This window comes from Nothobranchius furzeri, chromosome 15 (assembly GCF_043380555.1).
Source record: "Nothobranchius furzeri strain GRZ-AD chromosome 15, NfurGRZ-RIMD1, whole genome shotgun sequence".
NCBI lineage: Eukaryota > Metazoa > Chordata > Actinopteri > Cyprinodontiformes > Nothobranchiidae > Nothobranchius > Nothobranchius furzeri.
This window is the reverse complement of record NC_091755.1, coordinates 42,577,635-42,598,589: the sequence shown is the minus strand read 5'-3', so window position 1 is coordinate 42,598,589 and position 20,955 is coordinate 42,577,635. Positions and strand designations below refer to the sequence as shown.

General features: G+C 46.4%; 1 protein-coding gene across 5 annotated transcripts in view; it reads left to right on the top strand.

Moving 5' to 3' along the window:
- LOC107390541 (myelin transcription factor 1) overlaps positions 1-20,955 on the top strand; it is a 77,839-nt gene that overhangs the window by 31,032 nt on the left and 25,852 nt on the right. For all 5 annotated transcript variants that reach the window (XM_015967338.3, XM_015967337.3, XM_015967336.3 and 2 more), the window contains 3 exons: positions 4,807-5,009; positions 5,081-5,305; positions 7,636-7,784. In XM_015967338.3, coding sequence (XP_015822824.1) covers positions 4,807-5,009; positions 5,081-5,305; positions 7,636-7,784 — 577 coding nt within the window. The remainder of the gene's footprint in view (positions 1-4,806; positions 5,010-5,080; positions 5,306-7,635; positions 7,785-20,955) is intronic.

Here is a 20,955-nt window from a genome sequence, read left to right as displayed (position 1 = left end):
CACAAGCTTCTGGCAAGCTTCTGGTTGATTCTTTGACCACTCCTCTTGACAGAATTGGTGAAGTTCAGTTAAATTTGATGGCTTTCTGACATGGACTTGTTTCTTCAGCACTGTCCACATGTTTTCAATGGGGTTTAAGTCAGGACTTTGGGAAGGCCATTCTAAAACCCTTATTCTAGCCTGATTTAGCCATTCCTTTACCACTTTTTCTCCTCCTTGAACCGTCACCTTATCGTGGTGGAGGAGTTTGAGTGCCCTAATGATCCTAGGAGCTATGTTGTCTGGGGCACTTAGTGCCCCTGGTAGGGTCTCCCATGACAAATTGGTCTTAGGTGAAGGGTGAGACAAAGAACGGTTCAAAGGATCTTTCATGGCGGTTAAAATGAAGAGTCGGAGTACCCGGCCCGGAGGGTTACCGGGGTCCCACCCTGGAGCCAGGCCTGGGGTTGGGGCCCGTGAGCGAGCGCCTGGTGGCCGGGCTTTCGCCCATGGGGCCCGGCCGGGCCCAGCCCGAACCGGATACATGGGCTCGTCCAACTGTGGACCCACCACCCGCAGGAGGAACATGAAGGGTCCGGTGCAATGCGAATCGGGTGGCAGACCAAGGCGGGAGCCTTGGCGGTCCAATCCCCGGACAAGAAAACTAGTTTTTGGGACATGGAACGTCACCTCGCTGGCGGGGAAGGAGCCGGAGCTTGTGGCAGAGGTTGAGCGGTACCGGCTAGATATAGTCGGACTCACCTCGACACATTGCATTGGCTCTGGAACCCGAGACCTGGAGAGGGGTTGGACACTCTACTTTGCTGGAGTTGCTCCGGGTGAGAGGCGGAGGGCTGGGGTTGGCTTTTTGTTAGCTCCAAGACTCTCTGCCTGTGTGTTGGGGTTTACCCCGGGGGACAAGAGGGTAGCTTCCTTGCGCCTTCGGGTCGGGGAACGGGTCCTGACTGTTGTTTGTGCTTATGGGCCAAATATCAGTTCAGAGTACCCACCCTTTTTGGAGTCCCTGGGACGAGTGCTAGATAGTGCTCCATCAGGGGACTCCATTGTCCTGCTGGGGGACTTCAATGCTCACGTGGGCAATGACAGCTTGACCTGGAGGGGTGTGATTGGGAGGAACGGCCCACCTAATCTGAACTCGAGCGGTGTTTTGTTATTGGACTTCTGTGCAAGCCGCAGTTTGGCCATAACGAACACCATGTTCGAACATAAGGATGCCCACCGGTACACTTGGTACCAGGGCAGCCTAGGTCACAGGTCGATGATAGATTTTGTAGTCGTATCATCTGACCTGCGGCCGTATGTTTTGGACACCCGAGTGAAGAGAGGGGCGGAGCTGTCAACTGATCACCACCTGGTGGTGAGTTGGATCAGATGGCAAGGGAACATGCCGCGTAGACCTGGCAGACCCAAACGCATAGTGAGGGTCTGCTGGGAACGCCTGGCAGAAGAACCTGTCAAGACGGTCTTCAACTCCCACCTCCGGCAGAGCTTTGACCACGTCCCGAGAGCAGTGGGGGACATTGAGTCCGAGTGGGCCTTGTTCCACTCTGCGATTGTCGAGGCGGCTGTTGCTAGCTGTGGCCGTAAGGTGGCCGGTGCCAGTCGTGGTGGCAACCCCCGTACCCGCTGGTGGACACCAGAGGTTCGGGGAGCCGTCAGGCTGAAGAAGGAGGCCTACAGGGCGTGGCTGGTCTGTGGGTCTCCGGAGGCAGCAGACAGGTACCGGACAGCCAAGCGGGGTGCAGCAGTGGCAGTTGCCGAGGCAAAATCTCGGGCGTGGGAGGAGTTTGGTGAGGCCATGGAGAAAGACTATCGATCGGCTCCAAAGAGGTTCTGGCAAACTGTCCGGCGCCTCAGGAGAGGAAGGCAGCAACTCGCTCACACTGTTTACAGTGGGGATGGGGAGCTGCTGACGTCAACTGAGGCTATAGTCGGACGGTGGAAGGAATACTTTGAGGAGCTCCTCAATCCCACCAATGCGCATTCCGAGGAGGAACCAGAGCTGGGAGGCCTGGGGATGGACTGTCCGATCTCGGGGGCAGAAGTTGCTGAGGTAGTCAAACAACTACACAGCGGCGGAGCCCCGGGGGCGGATGAGGTTCGTCCTGGGTATCTCAAGGCTATGGATGTTGTAGGGCTGTCATGGTTGACACGTCTCTACAACATTGCGTGGTCATCGGGGGCAGTTCCTAGGGAGTGGCAGACCGGGGTGGTGGTCCCCATCTTTAAGAAGGGTGACCTGAGGGTGTGTTCCAACTATAGGGGGATCACACTCCTCAGCCTCCCTGGAAAGGTCTACGCCAAGGTACTGGAGAGGAGGGTCCGATCGATAGTTGAATCTCAGATAGAGGAGGAGCAATGTGGTTTTCGTTCTGGCCGTGGAACTGTGGACCAGCTCTATACCCTTGCAAGGGTGATGGAGGGGGCATGGGAGTTTGCCCAACCAATCCACATGTGTTTTGTGGATTTGGAGAAGGCTTATGACCGTGTCCCCAGGGGCACCCTGTGGGGGACACTCCAGGAGTATGGGGTGGGTGGCTTTCTGTTAAGGGCCATTCAGTCCCTTTACCAGAGGAGCGTGAGTTTGGTCCGCATAGCCGGTAGTAAGTCGGACCTGTTCCCAGTGAGGGTTGGACTCCGCCAGGGCTGCTCTTTGTCACCGGTTCTGTTCATCACTTTTATGGACAGAATTTCTAGACGCAGCCGTGGTGTGGAGTGTGTCGAGTTTGGTGGCAGGAGAATCTCTTCTCTGCTTTTTGCGGATGATGTGGTCCTCCTAGCTTCATCCAGCTCTGACCTTCAGCTCTTGCTGGGTAGGTTCGCGGCCGAATGTGAAGCGGCTGGGATGAGGATCAGCACCTCCAAATCTGAGACCATGGTTCTCGACCGGAAAAGGGTGGCTTGCCACCTCCGGGTCGGGGGAGAGGTCCTACCTCAAGTGGAGGAGTTTAAGTATCTCGGGGTCTTGTTCACGAGTGAGGGTAGGAGGGATCGGGAGATCGACAGGCGGATTGGTTCGGCGTCTGCAGTGATGCGGACGCTGAGCCGATCTGTCGTGGGGAAGAGGGAGCTGAGCCAGAAAGCCAGGCTCTCGATTTACCGGTCGATCTACGTCCCAATCCTCACCTATGGTCATGAGCTTTGGGTAATGACCGAAAGAACGAGATCGCGGATACAAGCGGCCGAAATGAGTTTCCTCCGTAGGGTGGCCGGGCTCAGCCTTAGAGATAGGGTGAGGAGCTCGGACATTCGGGAGGGACTCGGAGTAGAACCGCTGCTCCTCCGGATCGAAAGGAGCCAGTTGAGGTGGTTTGGGCATCTGGTCAGGATGCCTCCTGGACGCCTCCCCGGGGAGGTGTTTCGGGCATGTCCTGCCGGCAGAAGGCCCCCGGGTCGACCCAGGACACGTTGGAGAGGTTACATCTCCAATCTGGTCCGGGAACGCCTTGGGGTCCTGCCGGAGGAGCTGGTGGACAAGGCCGGGGAGAGGACGGCCTGGAGCTCCCTAGTTGGGATGCTGCCCCCGCGACCCGGACCCGGATAAGCGGAGGAAGACGAGACGAGACGAGACGAGACTTTACCACTTTTGATGTGTGTTTGGGGTCATTGTCCTGTTGGAACACCCAACTGCGCCCAAGACCCAACCTTCGTGCTGATGATTTGAGGTTATGTTGAAGAATGTGAAGGTAATCCTCCTTCTTCATTATCCCATTTACTCTCTGTAAAGCACCAGTTCCATTGGCAGCAAAACAGCCCCACAGCATAATATTCCACCACCATGCTTGACTGTAGGCATGGTGTTCTTGGGGTTAAAGGCCTCACCTTTTCTCCTCCAAACATATTGCTGGGCATTGTGGCCAAAAAGCTCGATTTATGTTTCGTCTGACCACAGAACTTTCCTCCAGAAGGTCTTATCTTTGTCCATGTGATCAGCAGCAACCTTCAGTCGAGCCTTAAGGTGCCGCTTTTGGAGCAAGGGCTTCCTTCTTGCACGGCAGCCTCTCAGTCCATGGAGATGCAAAACACGTTTGACTGTGGACAATGACACCTGTGTTCCAGCAGCTTCTAATTCTTGGCAGATCTGCTTTTTGGTGATTCTTGGTTCCCTCTTTACCCTCCTGACCAATTTTCTCTCAGCAGCAGGTGATAGCTTGCGTTTTCTTCCTGATCTTGGCAGTGATGAAACAGTGCCATGCACCTTATACTTACAAACAATTGTTTGCACTGTTGCTCTTGGGACCTGCAGCTGCTTTGAAATGGCCCCAAGTGACTTTCCTGACTTGTTCAAGTCAATAATTCGCTTTTTCAGATCCATGCTGAGCTCCTTTGACTTTCCCATTGTAGCGTTTGTGGGCGTTTGTATCCAATGAGCCCTATTTACCTGGCCTAAGAGAAGTCACCAGCTGTAGTCACTCATAATCACTCACAAGAAGTTAAGAGGCCATGCTACGAAGCTCAGTTCACTGACACGTTTCTAAGTCACCAAAATTGCTAGTTCATGTTGCTGTATGTATATTTGTGACCCAGCAAATGTGATCACTTTTCTCTGTTAACCCATAATAAAGACATTAAAGAACCAAACTTCATGAATGTTTTTGTGACAAAGAAGTATCTGTTCCAATCACTCTATCAGAGAAAAATCAGAGTTTTAGAAATAACGGGACACTCAGTAGAGCCATTATATTATATTTTTTACAAGTTTATGTAAACTTCTGACCACAACTGTATTTGGTTTGGTTCTTATGTTGATGATTTGAATGAGTTTCTCACCAGTCCACTAACGCCTTTTGTCCCTTTTGCACACAGCTAAACCATTCCCCAAGGCCTCATCCCCCAGTCACTGTGCATCAGGAAGCTTTTCCAAGAGCACTCTGTCTTCCAGTGGTTATGACTACAGCCAAGATGCCGAGGCAGCCCACATGGCAGCAACAGCAATTCTCAACCTGTCCACTCGTTGCTGGGAGAGACCGGAGACTCTCAGCAACAAGCCGGTGGTGCCCTGCTCCAAGGTACGCGGATACGTGTACTCATATACGAACTTTAGAACTTTAGTCACAGAATGACTGTCTAAACCCCACAGGAGTCGGATATCGAGGTGGATGAGAATGGCACTTTGGACCTCAGCATGAAGAAGACTAAGAGAGAGGATGTACAGTCTCCAGAGCCTTCGCCCTCTTCATCTTCTTCCTCTCAACATGCCGGACCCACTTTGTCTCAGGGACACACTCAGGCAGATTGGGAGTGTCCACAAGATTTTACCAAATCAACTGAAGTCAACGATCATGAAGTCAAGGATGATGAAGAGGTACTGAAAAGACCTGCAGCTGTGTTTTTCATCTCAGTAAGCCGATACTAAGTGAAACTGTGCTGCTCCTGGTCTGTTTTTAAATGTTAAGGCTCCTACACACTAGCGTCGGCTCCACCCCGCTGGGACTGGGTTTGGAGTGCTCTCATTTAGGTAGCCTTAGAGTTTCCTGTGCCCAACCGGTCGTTCTTTCAGCCCTCTTCCCAAGGTGGTCTGATTCCGGCTGAACCGGTCCGACACACCCACTGCCCACTGATTGGCTTGCTCAAATTCCTACCTACCATTAGAGGGAACCCCTGATTGGTGGACAGAATCAGCCTGGGGCTTCCTGCATGCGTGGTTGATTTTTATGCTGGACACCAAGGAGGAGAGAAGCCTCTGACTGAAGCCGTCTGCACGACGAGTGCATGCCCACACGCTTCAGCTTCAGCTGTGCTGGGACAGAAACAGCAGTCTGGATGCAATATCAAATCACTTCACACTGTCACAAGTAAAGATGCCCCTGTCTGACTAAAAACCACAAAACTGAGCTAAATGTCTAGCAACACCAGGGCCGTTTCTAGCATTGTGGGGGCCCTCTGCAAGATGTTGTTCTGGGGCCCCCTTATTTTGACAAACTGCAACTGAATGATAGCCTACCTTAGATAATCTATAAACACCATAAATTGTCACAAATTACAAGCTAAAATGGTAGAGTAATAAAATTAAACACTCACTCTAGAAAGATAACTAACTAGAAAGCAGTCAGAGCGCAGACCTCCACCCTGGGAGGGGTGTTCACATCACACATCCCATAATAAAGGGGCTACATGTAAACAAGTGCGACAACAATTGATTAAAGATTCCTGCACCAAGACAGTAATCAAGATCACGATTTTTCTGATGGTCTGAGATTTAATTATTTTAAGTATAACTGGTTTTATAGGGGGCTGTGCAGAGGTGCAGTGGTTAGAGCTGTTGCCTTGCAGCAAGAAGGTCCTGGGTTTGATTCCCGGCCTGGGATCTTTCTGCATGGAGTTTGCATGTTCTCCCTGTGCATGCATGGGTTCTCTCCGGGTTCTCCGGCTTCCTCCCACAGTCCAAAAACATGACTGTTGATTGGTCTGTCTAAATTGTCCTTAGGTGTGTGTGTGTGCATGCGTGCATGTGTGTGTGCGTGTGTGTGTGTGTGTGTGTGTGTGTGTGCATGCTTGTTTGTCCTGTGTGTCTCTGTGTTGCCCTGCGATGGACTGGCTCTCTGTCCAGGGTGTACCCCGCCTGATATCCCATTGACCACTGGAGATAGGCACCAGCCCCCCCGCGACCCTGCATGGACAATCGGGTTCAGACGATAGATGGATGGATGGATGGATGGATGGATGGATGGTTTTATTGGGCTCGGTGTTTCCCCTACACAGGCTCAGGTATGGCACAGCGCCACGGCTATGCGATCATGCCCCCGGACCCCCCTAGAGTAGTTTAATACTCATCATCTGTTTCATGTCTGCTGTTTGGTGCTGGTGCACACCCTGTGGTGGAATAAGAACTGGACAGATATAGATCAGAGAAATTTCAACACCCACACTTCACGAAAGCTTGCTACGTCCCTGCACGCACGCATTCTCCTCCTCCTCCACCCCCTGCTCTCACGCGGCAGCGAAACAGTCCCGAGCGCGTGCTTTTTCATTGATTTCTTTACATGTACAACTTTCAGTGTCTGACTTTCAGGTGATATGGTCTTTTAATGTTCAGGTGCTTTTAGCGGCTGTGGCCGTCTGCAGAGCAGCTCTCGTCCTGCTGCAGACAAAACTTCTTGCACTCTGAGCACATCCAGGGAGTGTTTTCTTTTCACAGAGTGTACCTGTTTCACCCCTCACCTGCCCTCTGTGCTTTGTCCATTCTTTCTCCACTGGTCCAGAGGACAGGGATGTGACCTTGAGCGGAGGTCACTGGAGGGTTTTCATCCTCACTAAGCAGCTGTGCACACTGCTGCTCCTGAAATGGTTGATGCTTCATGGCCTCCATCTGATACTTGTTGCTGATTTGTTTGTGGAGCTGGAGGTGAGAGGAAGCTGATAGCCAGGGGATCTTCTGGGGATAAATCTGGGTGTCGTGGGTGGGCGGTACCTGAGTCCAGAAGATGTGGAGCAAGCCCACGTGCTCGGAGATGCGCTCGTGACCTCATTGGTATCTTTGCGCCAGTTTTGTAGACCTCCCATATGCTCAGTCAGGTAATCAACCCGGCCAGGGTGGGGCAGGCTGGGCGGAGTGGAGTCGATGTTAGTGTGGAAGTGCTCTTATTTACTCAGGAGACACATTTCATGAGATTATGTCTCATTCTTTGTGTTTAGATGGAGTACATGCCTCCTTCTTACACATCATCAGAAGGTGACGAAGAGGATCAGGAGAACCCTGAGGATCGAAAATACCCCGGTGAAGTTACCACCAGCAGCTTTAAGGTCAAGTTTCAGCCAAAAGACAGCAAAAAGGACATTCTAGTGTAAGTATAACAAAATACGTTGTTTTTTTAGTACTGCCGTGTGATGAATGCCCTTTCTTTGTCCTTTTAGCATGAATATGGTAAAACTCAGAGTTTGGCGTTTGCGATGTGTTTCACTGTAGAGTCATTGTTGAAAAGCACGACAAACCAGCTAGAAATCTCCTAAGGAGACAAAAATGTTTGTAGATATTTTACGTTGAAGTTCTGTAATAAAAGCCAGGATCTCACTAGGATGGTACTGTTGGTGACCCGTTGTACTTGGATGTAACTGACTTTCATCATACCTGCTAGGGATGCACCGAAAAATTGGCCACAGAAATTATTTGGCCAAAAATGACTCGTCAATTTTTGGTTTTCAGCCACAAGACCTGAATCACCAAAACAACACGGCCGACGTCGGCAGTCAGGTGAACCGTCTTCGTTTCAGCCCGCTCTGCCCTTGTGGCTACTTGCTCTTTGCTTCATAAAAATAGTACATTCGTACTGATTTCAGAAGTCAAGCTTTTCCCTTTTAGTAGGGCAGCAGTTGCTCAGGAGGTTGAGCAGATTGTCTAGTAACCAGTAGGTTGCAGGTTCGATCCCGGCTCCGGACGGTGAATTCTACTGATGTGTCCTTGGGCAAGCCCCTTAACACACCTTACCTGCCGGTGGTTGGAGGGACTGGCGGCGCCTGTGGTCGGCAGCCTCGCCTCTGTCAGTGCGTCCCAGGGCAGCTCTGGCTACATCGTAGCTCATCACCATCAGTGTGTGAATGGATGAAAGATACACTAGCGTGAAGCGCTTTGGAGTCCTCTGACTCTGAAAGGCGCTACACATTTATCCTTTAATGCTGTTTTATTACGAATGTCGTTTTAATTCAGGACTAGTTTGTTTTGAGCGTAATGAGAAAGAAGTGAGCCGGCTCTCACGTGATTGGTTTAGACGAGTGTGGTGCACGCATTTAGTAAACAGAAATCCAACATCGCGGTGTACTCGAAGTCTGAAAAAGCAGCGATTCTGATTTTAAAATCTTAGAAACTTCTCAATTTGTGAACAAAAAATAACTTTTATGGAAATGTGGAGCTGCAACATGAGCAAAGTCCGTACTTTGTCCTTGCTGCTGCTATCCGAACCCATGTTGTCCGCGCGAGCACTGACAGTCGTAGACTTCAGCGCTGCAGCTCATGTTCTCCGTGAGAAGAGGAATGGACTTGTGTGGCAAAGCAGTAGTAGTCCTACACAGAAGAATTTAAAAGTTGTTTGACACTTGGTGTTTTTATTAGAGAATATATTTAATTTTACAGTATTTTCTTTCTCATAAGCCTGGGCATCTTTCATTTATTATTTTTATTTATTTTATTATTATTTAATGTAGATGAGTTTGGTCAAGTGAAACATTTTATTTTGAGTTTTAATTTATGTTGGTCATTCCAAAGGGTTCAAATTAAGGCAACTGGACTTCTTTGGTTTCTTGAAGGCGTTTTGCTCATCAGCTGAGGAGCTTTGTCCATTCCAACTGGAATATGGGAGAGTCAACATTAACACACCTGGGCTATTCAATTCCAGGCCTCAAAGGCCAGCATCCAGCACGTTTTAGTTGTTTCTCTGGTCCAACACACCTGACTCAGTGGTTGAATCACCTATGCAGCAGTTCATCAGGCCCTGTTGATCACCTGCTGATTAAAATCAGTGTGTTGAAGCCGAGTAAAACCAAAATGTGCTGGATACCGGCCCTGGAGGCCCTGTTAGGAGCTGTAGCTGTCCCGCCTCTCCGTCTGCTGCTGAGTCCTTGGCCTCTATTGAGAGGGAGTCGTTGAGTTGATTAGATGCAGGAAGGTGACCTAGACTGAAACTGCTTAGGAATGAAGATACTGGAAAGATTTTATCCAAGCCCCTCCCCTATTTAAAGTGTGTTTTTCACTCTCGACATAGATAGCTTCTTTTTTTTCTCTCCTTTCTCAAACCATCTATCTTCTCTGTCCAGAATGTGTACTTTGTCATCTTCAAAGGTGTGTTCCTTGTCCATCAGGTGTAGGTGGACTGCAGACTCTTGACCTGAAAAGGTGGCTCTCCTGTGCTGTGCAATGCTCTTGTGTACTTGCTGGCTGGTACCTATCTCCAGCGGGCAATGGGCAATCAGGCGGGGTACACCCTGGACAGACAGCCAGTCCATCGCAGAATACAGAATACAGAATATCAGCAGGGGGACAGATTGAGACAGAACGTCATATGCGTCTGTGACAGTGTGTATCCTGTCACTGTGACCCAATTGATCATGCGCCCTGGCTACTTGGACAAGGGAGTTCTCTGTTTGGGTGACTGGTTAGCATGCGTGACTTTCACCTGGGAGTCTCGGGATCTAATTCTGATTGGACCAGTTTTTACATCCACCACAGATCTCTCAGATGAACTCACAACATTGACGGCTTCAGCAACGCTGTGCCACTCCGTGGATTTTCTCTTATTTGTTTTGCAAAAGTACTTCCTTTCATTTCTCCACCTCACCCACAAGTACCTCAACTTCTGCTTCTGTGAAATTGCACTTCCTTGATCTGCCTTGATCTACGGTCGCCATCGTCATTGGTGGAGCGCTGCAACACCCGGCTTATGTATATGCATGAGATCCACAAGACACTTTGCATTGACCATTTATGGCAGAAAGTGGGCGTGTTGAGGGCGGGATGTGATCCAGAAACACCTGAGCACATTTCTAGATAGTCTTTGATTTATAAAGCGGAGTTTGCGTGCAGCTCTGCGTACTCCATGTTTCATAGATCACAAACCTACCTGGTGTAAGTACACTTTTTGCTGAGCTTAAGTACGGTTTTAGTAAGGATTCTACGCAATGTTTGATAATGAGACCCCTGGACAGTCCTCACTACATTAGACTGCATAAACGACGCTACTGAGCTTCTGTTTGGGTGTTTGGTCTTTTGGATGGACCAGTTTCTGTCTGAGGGTGTTGTTGGGTTTGAAGTTTACCAGGATGTTGTGTTAGGAGAAGATTCTTCTAAGTTTCTCTGAGACTCCCTCCATGTATGGGATGATGGTGCCATTGTGCCTGTTGTCCTTTTCTTTGCTGGTTACTGCTTTGGATGCATCCAACGCAGAGGCGGGGTTCCCAGAGTAGTTTCAGCTCATTAAATAACAACAGACAGCTACAGCTTATAAACTTGACTCTCCCATATTCCAGTTAGAATTAACAAAGCTCCTCGGATGAGAAGAAAAACATCTTCAAGAAACCAAAGAAGTCCAGTTGTCTTCATTTGAACCCTTTGAACCATGACCTGGATGACTGAGAACCTTCCCCGGCATATATTGTGTATTATTGCTATGTCAGCGCTAAAATAAATATTTTCATGGTTTTGTGATGGAGTTGTTGCAATGCCTTGATTTCAGTGGTTTTAATTATTGACTATTTCTTTCAGTGTTTTGGTTTTCAGCCTTGGTTTCATCATTTTTGGTTTTTGGTTTCAGCCAAGAACTTTCATTTCGGTGCATCCCTATTAACTGCAGTTTGCCTGTGTGATCCTAAGATACTTGTGACATTTCTGAACATCTGCAATGTTGTGATCAGGTGTTTCTACCTCTTCAGTTGTGATTTTTCTTTTCTCTCTTAGACATCATTTGACCATGTTATTTTTTTAGTCCAAATGACATTCCAATGTCTCTGTCGTATATCCTAGTGAGTCAGTGCTTCATCACATCTGCCTCTGTTGCGCCAGGGCGCATACGACAGACCATTACCGCAACATTACTACCAAGCGAGGCGGAACGAATGCCGCAAAATTCGTGCAACGCCACGCCGGCATTTATAGACATACCATTGTGGTAATATTACGCCAATTTGCCGGCATGGTGTGTCTTGTAAAAAGGGCTATTGATGTATGTCACACCTGATGCTAACCTGTGCTAGTGGCTTTGAAATTTCCTCCAGGATATTCTTTCACATTCTCATTGATGAAAGCTCTTGGTGTGCTGTTGGCATTGTTGAAATCCACGCCCTGGGGTATGGAGTGAGTTTAGGTTAGGGTATCTCAGTGGTCTGACAGCTGGTACAAGACTTCTCTGGGGTTTCTTCCACCTTCCTTTTGTGCCTTCCTCATCTATTGATCTATATTCTATACATCCTAGTTGATATGATGCCTGACAGATGTGTCCATATTGTGCAGAGACATGCACGTCGTGAGTAGTTAGATGATACTGGGTCATCCATTCTCAGTGGGTCCTGGTTTCATCTGTACTGCCAGGTATTCATGGAGAGCAGTCAGTTGGTGTGGATCATATCAGGATCTGGTGCAGTCCTCGTTCTTGGACGTCTTGAACTGTGACTTGTCCTGGTTTTAGTTTTGGGAGATTTCTGTGATTGAATCTTAGATCTTCCTGCCATGGCACATTGGTGTGGTGGGATATCTCCTTCTCCAGGTGCTCTTCAAGAATTGTTCAGTCTCAGCTCCTGGTGGGTCTGTCCTCATGTTATCACTGAGAGGATACTTTGGATTGTGGAGAACATCTTGTTGATTCTCCTTGCCTCCACTTGTCCAGTTTATCTCTTAAAGCAGGCAGCCAGGGCTGTGAGACATGCTTTGATATTTTCAGCATTCTCAGGTAAGGACAAGTTGGGGATTTTTTGTCATGATCCAGCTCCAGCTATGCCTCATCTCTACAGCAACCACAGCCTTCTCCCAATCAGCCTCACTCATCACACCTGCTTCCATCTCATCAAGCTCATGTAACTCAGCTGCTTCTCCTGCTATATAAGATCCATCCTGTTTGCCAGGCAGGGCCAGATTATCGAATGCTCATATCAGTAATTATTCAGCCTTGTTTCCCAGACTTGTACCCACAGATCGCAACCCTGCCTCATCCATGGACCTCCTCCTGGTCTTATCCCTTTTGGATTTGTCTCTTGCCTTCGGAAATCATGGACTCCGACCTTGTATCTGCCCCCGATCTTGATCTTGGATTTCCCCTTCTGGACCTTCCTGCTCTCTTGGTAACGTTCCTGTGTGCCTCCTGAACAAGTTACATGCCTGCTCCCTTCCGTCACAGAATATTACATAAATACAGAATAATCTGGCCATTCTGGACCCAACCCCAACACACGAGCAGCGTTTAGGAGTAGAACCCGCCATTAACAAAGTTGAAGAAATCCTAGCATTGCTACGAGCTAACCATGGACAGGCTCAAGCTTTCTCTTCCAGGTGAACACCTGCCCCTGCTACGAATTTTCCGGTCTCTCCAGTTCACAAGCCATGATTTGTTCCTCCAGAGGTTTTCAAAGGTGAGCCAAAAAGCTGTTGTTCCTTCCTCACTAAATGTGAAATACATTTTGAGCTCCAACCCTCATCCTTTCCCACGAAGCAGTCACAAGACCTGTGGCTTATATCATGTTATTATTATCAGGACAAGCCAAGATCCGGGGAATGGGAGAATGGGCCAGAGACTCTTTGTTTGTTACAATATTTCTTATGAACTTATTAGAATTTTTGATTCAGTGTTACCTGGTAGAGGAGCAACTCGCAGACTACTTACACTAAAGCAACGCAATAGAAAAGTCACAGAGTATATCACTGATTTTCATGCCATCACTGCTGATAGTGACTGGAATGACCCTGCTCTAATGAACATGTATCAAAGTTTGTCTGAAGGCGTCAAGGATGAAATCACTACCCGCAAGTTTCCCAGGACCCTGGAGGGTTTAGAAGATCTCGCCACTCAGGTCGATCTGAGAGTCATGGGAAATAAAATAAATAGGAACAATATTCAGTCTCCTCTTACTTACAACTCTACATGCCAGTTGCCACCCCCTGCAAGTCAACATCATGCAAGTCCTTCCACAATTCTAAGTACCAAGTCCGATGAACCCATGTAGATAAGCAGAACCTGTTTCTGTTGTGGGATTGCAGATCTCATAGCTCGTAATTGTCTGGTAAAAGGCCAGGCCCAGTAGATGATCAGAGGCATCTGTTGGGTCGATTAATTCCTAAAGCCTCTACCAAACCACATTTTTCTGCAAATTTCTTCCACTCCACCAATGAATGCAAACTCCTAGTATTCATCGACTCTGGAGCTGACACCAAGTTTATGGATCTCAACTGCTCCAAATCTATGGATTTGAAACTGCATCCTGTCCCCAAGTCCAGGCTATTGACGGTCACATCATTTATCATACCACCCACAAGACGTATCCCATCACCATGAGATTGGAAGGTAATCATGTTCAAGGTCAAGGTCAATGTCAATGAAAGTTTATTTGTAAAGCACTTTCCAGGGAAATGTTCCAAACTCCGTGCAGTCCTTAGTTGTAAGGGAAGGCTGATCCATAGTTTCAGACCTGCCACTGAAAAATGCTCTATCTCCTCAAGTTTTCAAACTGCTCTTTTTCATTTCTAAGAGGAATTGAGAGCTAGACCTCATATTTCTTCCCAGTGTGTATGGGCTTACCAGTTCATCAATATAGGGAATAATCAATATAGCAGAATTTTAAAATGGATTCTGTACAGTATGGGGTGCCAATGAAGAGAGACCAATAGGTAATATGGTCCCACTTGTATCAAAGTTGTTGTTGTTGAGACTGTTTTATTGTCATTAACTTTCCAGAAATTCCAACAATCCTAGGCAATTCCTGGTTACAGACCCATATTCCTAAAATAAATGGGTGCAAAGGAGAGATTCTTCCTTGGTCCAATTACTGTTATTTAAACTGTTTGAACTATGCTTCTCCCTCAACCCAATCTGCCCAGGAAAACTACTCTGACCTATCCAAGGTTCTTAAGGAGTATCATGATCTTAAATAGGTCTTTAATAAGCACTGCACTTCTTCACCCCCTCCTCACCTGTCATACAACTGTCCTCAACCCCCTCCCAGGTACTTTTCCCTTTAGGGATTGCCTGTTTTCCCTCTCAGTCCCTGACGTTGCCATAACCAAATATATTGAAGAATCTCCGCAAATAGGCATCTTTCTGCCCTTGTCATCTCCAGCAGGAGCAGATTTCTTTCTTTGTGGGGGAAAAAAATGGATCACTCAGACCCTGCATTGATTATCGCTCCTTCAATGATATTAGCATCAAAAACTGCTACCCACTATCTCTTATCAACACTGCTTTTGCCTCACTTCGGAGAGCACAGATCTTCACTAAGCTGGATCTTTGCAACGCTTATCATTTGGTCCATATTTGTGAAGGAAACAGCCTTTAACACACCCACAGGACATTATAAATATATCTTGTCATACCTTTCGGTCTAACCAAAAGAGGGACTAAAGATGGAAATTAGCCTTGGCTATAATCTTGCTTGTTTACATATGTATAATCATATATATGTCCATTAATATGTACTGTCCCTTTACAAATAAACGTAATCTAATCTAATCTAACCAATGTCCCAGCTGTTTACTCATCAATGACGTGTTATGGGACATGATGGGACAATTTGTGTTTGTCTATCTAGATGATGTCCTGGTCTTCTCTCCAGATCCAGAGACTCAGAGGAAACATAGCCACGCAGTCAATCTGAGACTTATTCAAAATAGCCTGCTTGTCAAAGCAAAGAAATGTGTTTCATTGCACATCCATCTTTTTCTTTGGCTTTACCATCTCTCCCAGTCAGATCACTATGGATCCTGCCTAGACCTCAGCTGTCACCAGTTGGCCCGGGTTAGACATTGTGGAAGTTGATGCCTTGGCCATCGGTGTTAGGCTGTCAGAGGTTTCAGGATGATAAAATTCACCCCTGTGCTTTCTTCTCCAAACCAAGAGAATTGAGAGCTCTTGGCCATCAAACTTGCTCTGGAGGAATGGAGGCATTGGCTGGAGGGCGCTTTTGCTCTATTCGTAGTTTGGACGGTTGATAACAACCTGAAATATATTAAAATGACTAAAAGACCAAATTTTCAACAAGCCAGGTGGGCTTTGTTCTTTAGTCCTTTTTATTTTGTCTTGTCCTATTGACCAGGAGACAAAAACACATAACCCGATGCCCTGTCCAGGACCATGGACTCTTCTACACCTGAACCAGTCTAGGATCCTGGGTCACTTATCCTGTCCTCATGCGCTCTGTTGTGGATTTCTAAACTAGTACTGGAAAATCAGCTCAGGGAGACCCACCAACGACACCCTGTTCCTCCCTAGTGCTTTACCAGTTGCCTGTTTGTTTCAGATTCCCATCAGACCCAGGTACTCCATTTTTGCCACAGTTCACGCTTCTACTGTCACCCAGGTACCCCCAGAACCCTCGCTATCATTCAAAACATCAAATAACTTATTTCAACTTGTCAGGGCTGTGCCTAAGTCAAAGCACCACACAGACCACCTTCTGGGTTGTAAAGACCTCTGCCCATACCCCATCGTGCTTGGTCCCACATGGATTTTATTACCAGCCTTTCTGCTTCTGACAACCGCTGGTAATATTGTGGACTGTTTTTCCCCAAATGACCCATCTGATTCCCCTCAGCAAACTTCCCTCTGCCAATGACATGGCCGACATCCTTACTCACGAGGTTTCCCACCTTCATGGACTGCCCTCAGACAAAGTATGACCATGGACCACAGTTTGTCTCTGGTTTCTGGAGAGAGTTCTGCTCTCAACTGGGCATTCAGGTGAGCCTCTCGTCCACCTGGAGGTGCAAACCAAGCTCCGCCTGCTCTGCAAGGATGATGCCACCTCATGGGCCCTTAACCTGCCTTGGGTGGAACATCGCCTCAACTGTCTTCCATCAAGCACCACAGATGTGTCCCCATACTACGCCGCCTTCGGTTTTCAGCCTCCCATCTTCTCCCTCCAGGACCTTGAATCCAGGGTCCTCTCTTCCCATGTGGCCACGCTCAGTTCCCCTTGTGTGTGTGGAGAGCTGCATGGCAGAGCCTATGGCACACTTGCCTTGGATTTCCCTTTCTCGACTTTCCTGCTCTCTGCTCTCCTGGCAAAGTTCCTTCCTGCGTCCTGACCAGGTTACATGCCTGCTATCTTGCACTACCCTCTCCATGTTAATAAACCTTTTTATAAATAAATATTCTGTGTTGGGAATCTTTACAGGTCCGCCAGTACTCTCGTTACAGAATCTCTTTTTTCAGCACACCTGTCCGGTGTTGTGCCAGCTGGTTGTTTTATTTCCATGTGTTCTTTTATTTTTATTTATTTATTTATTTTTTTGGTCTCAGCTTTTCACATTTAAGGAAGAATATAAAAAGGAGTAGAAGCAATACAAAACAACAAAAAAGAAAACAACGAACTGGAGGAGCATCATTACATCATAAGATCCCGCAAACAGAGTTTATAAGTATTTACAAGATCTGGGTTATACAAAGTCGCTTCTTACAGGTTTCACGTACTCAGTCCATTTTGACCAGATTTCGAAGAGTGTCCCTTTGGTTTATAATGGTGGATGTGAGTTTTTCCATTGTGTAAATTTCTTGAACCACATCAACCCATTCAGTAATTGTTGGGAGGTTCCGGTTTCAGCCACTTCCGAGTTATGGCCTTTTTACTTGCTGCCAAGAGCATAGAAATCAATTGTCCATCTGGTTTTGTCCAGGTTGTAGCATCCACATTGGCTAAATACAGGTTCTCAAAATTGCACCTTATATTACTGTCAAAAACATTATTAATATGTTCACATATTTGAAGCTAGTAATCTTTTATAACTGGACAGCTCCAAAATATATGGAAATGGTTTACCTGTAGAGCTACAGAGTCTCCACCATGTGACACTTTTTCCCTGAAATTTCTGCTGGATTGGTGTAATGAAGAACCTGATCATATTCTTCCAACAAAATTCCCTCCATGTGATGGAGTTTATGGATTTCCACTGTATTTTACAAATTTTCTTCCAGTTTTCTTTTGAGATTTGGATTAGTGCTGAAAATACTTCAATGGTATTGGGGTGGAAGCTGAATGCAGACATGGTTTTATATAGAAATTCCCATCGTACTGAGTCGAACGCCTTTTCAGCGTCAAAGCTTAATAGTATGGTTTCTGATTTAAGATGCCTGATCTGTTTTATAATTAGCAGTGGTTTCCTTGATATTGTCTTGTGTTTGCCTTTTTCTAATAAATCCTGTTTGATCGTTGTGTCTAATCTCGGGTAAAATTAGTTCTAAACGTCTGCTTAAGATAGTTGTGGACATCTTGTAGTCAACATTGAGTACACTTACAGGGTGATAGTTCCCCCAGTCCAGCCTATCTTTGTTTTCTTTGGGGATAACGGAAATTATTGCTTCATTCCAAGAGGGAGGAATCACTTTCTTTTCAATCAACCAGTTAAATGTATCTAATAATCTTGGGATCAGCTGGCCTGGCATCTTCTAATACCATTCAGAATTAAACCCGTCGGCCCCTGGGGCCTTTCCGTTTTTTAGTAGCTTAATTGCCTGTGAAATTTCTTCAGTTATTTTTTTATCTCAATCTTCTGTCTTGTTCTATTTGAATTTTAGGTAAATTTAGTGTATTTAACCCTCTGATGCATGAATTATGAAATCTTCAACCATGATTTTTTAAACAATTTTTTTCATTAATCTTTAGGTGTGAATGAAACAAATTTCAACAAATATTTTTTGTAACATTTTGTTAATTTACAAATAATTTATTACATGTCCATCTCAGTGGACAGCGTGCATTCTGAACATGAAATATGTTGGCTTGACTTGCTGAAGCTCAAATGGAGGGGCTCACATGCAATAAAGTCTTCAACAGCTGTGCTTAATAGCAAAAATAAAGAAATAACAATTTTGAGTACCTGTCCACTGTAGTGACCATTATGCATCAAAGGGTTAAGAAAGAGTCGACTTCATTAACATTTCGTAATTGGGGCTGGGAGTACAATTTCCCGTAGTATTCTTCAAAGCATTGCTGCATTTTCCTCTGCTCCGTTTCAACTTGGTTTGTGGTAGGGTGTTTAATTTTAGAGATTATTCTCTCCACCTGCTGTTTCCTCAATCTGTATGACAAAAGTTTTAAGGCTTTACCTCCTGATTCGTAGCACTGCTGTTTTGTAAAAAGGTTTTTTGAATGTCCTGTGTGAGTATGGCATCGATCTCTTTCTTTATTTCACTTATCTTTAATTTATCACTCTCTTGTTGGGAAGTGAAGTGTTTTTTTCTGTAATTGTCAAGTTTCGAGGATGTTTAGGACCCAAATATGCAGATACCCAGGAGGACACGGGGCAGGAGTAGATGTAAAGAAAAAAAATCCTTTTATTTGAGGATGAACAAAAAATAAATCCAAAGGCGGCAAGCCTAAAGTCCAAAACTCCAAAGCAGGATAAACAAAGCTCAACAAGAGCACGAACAAACGCTGACAGAAAACAAACATACAATGGACCGACAACAACACAGAGACAAGACAGGGCTTAAATAGACTGGGAAGATGAGAGGGAGATAATTGCAGGTGTGTGGGGAGAGGGACCAGGTGAACACAATTACTAAATCAGGGAGGAGGAAGAAAACACTGGTGGGAAAAACACACTAAATACTGAAAGGCTGTAACAAAGGAAAATGACCTAAGAGAAAAACAAAAGACCAAAAAGCATGAACCATGACTAATATACTAAGGGGAAGCTTACACTAAAGGAAAAACACTATAGAAAGAAACAACAGGGGCGTGGCTAAGAGGGGGCCAAGAGAGCACAGGACCTGGGAAAGGGATGTCTGAGGGGGAAACCTAAAGGGCAAATGGGGAACACCAGGAGACACATGAGGAAGATGCAGACATGACACATGAGGGCGCTAGAAGACACAAAAGGAGCACCTAGAGAGGATGGAGAAACACCAGGAGGCACATGCAGGAAAGGGCAGACGCAGACCATGACAGTAATTCCCTAAGTGTACTTTCAAGGTCTGCAAGTCTTTGATTCCTTTGTTTCTTTAATTACTGCTTTTAAAGCATCCCACAACATCCCAGGAGAGACCTCACCATTGTCATTTAATTTTAGGTAAGATTCAATTCCAAACTTCAATTTGTCTCTAATCCCCTTGTCATTTAGAATGTTTGTATTTATTTTCCAAAGAGTAGATTTAATTCTGTCTTTTAGTTCTACTGATAAATATACTAGGTTATGATCCGACATAATGCATGTTCCGATGTCACATTTTATGACTTGAAAAACATCCGTTTTAAACTTAAGAAATAGATCTATTCTAGAATATCCATTGTGTGCCCGGAGTAGTACGTGTATTCACGGCCTGTCGGATTCGCCTCCCCCCATATATCGATAATACCCATTTCTTTCATGTATTTACTTTTTTCCTCAGATGGTTGGAGTCTGGCTTGCCCTTTTAAGCCGGGCGTACACTGTGCGACTTTTTCACTCGCAGCGTTCAGCTTCAGCTCAAACTGTACGACTTCCTCGCAGAGCAGATCTCACGAGTCATGTGCTCACACTGCACGACCCAGTTCTCGCATGCGACCTGACTGCTCACACTGTACGTCTGGTAGCAACACGTCGGCCCTAAAAATGTGCTAAAAATAGCAGTTTTTACTCAACACGTCAGACTTTTTTGTCTTGCCTGTTGTCCTTCGGGAGTGCTGCAGGAGGACACACAGGGATTTATGGGGGTTGGATGAGGAAAACGAAATAAAGAAAGTGAATCTGTGTTTTGTGATCAGTTTAATTTGACATGAACACGACAAACACGCTTTCTTGACAATCTTTGTGAGTAAAAAAACGTTTAGAAACAAAAACGAACAGCGTGTGTTATTAGGGAAATAGCGAGCGACCGGCCGGCGTTGATGCAGGATTGCGCGCGCATGCGCCGTGAGCGGTTCTGATACTTTTTGGATCGTAGCTGCTCGCAGCGCCGCTTCAACAGTGCGATACCCTCACGAGGGACGAGCGAAATATTAAACACACCAGAAGTCCCTGCGACCTCACGACTGCTGATCGGCAGCTGGTCATGTGGTGTTAATCGCCTCTCGTAACCCCCTGTACACTACACGACCGCTCGGCGCAAAACTCGCCCCGATGTCGTGGCTTCTCGCACGACTGGAAAATCGGCTCAAAAAAGTGAAAAAGTCGCACAGTGTACGCCCGGCTTTAGTTATCAATTTTTGGATTTAAGCGAATATTAAAATCACCCCCACTTATCAATACCTTGACTTTTTGTTGAGATTATTTTTAGCATGTGTTTATAAGTTGTCCAATTACTGTTCGGTGGAACATAAGCATTAAACAAACTGACGAGAATCCCATCAATT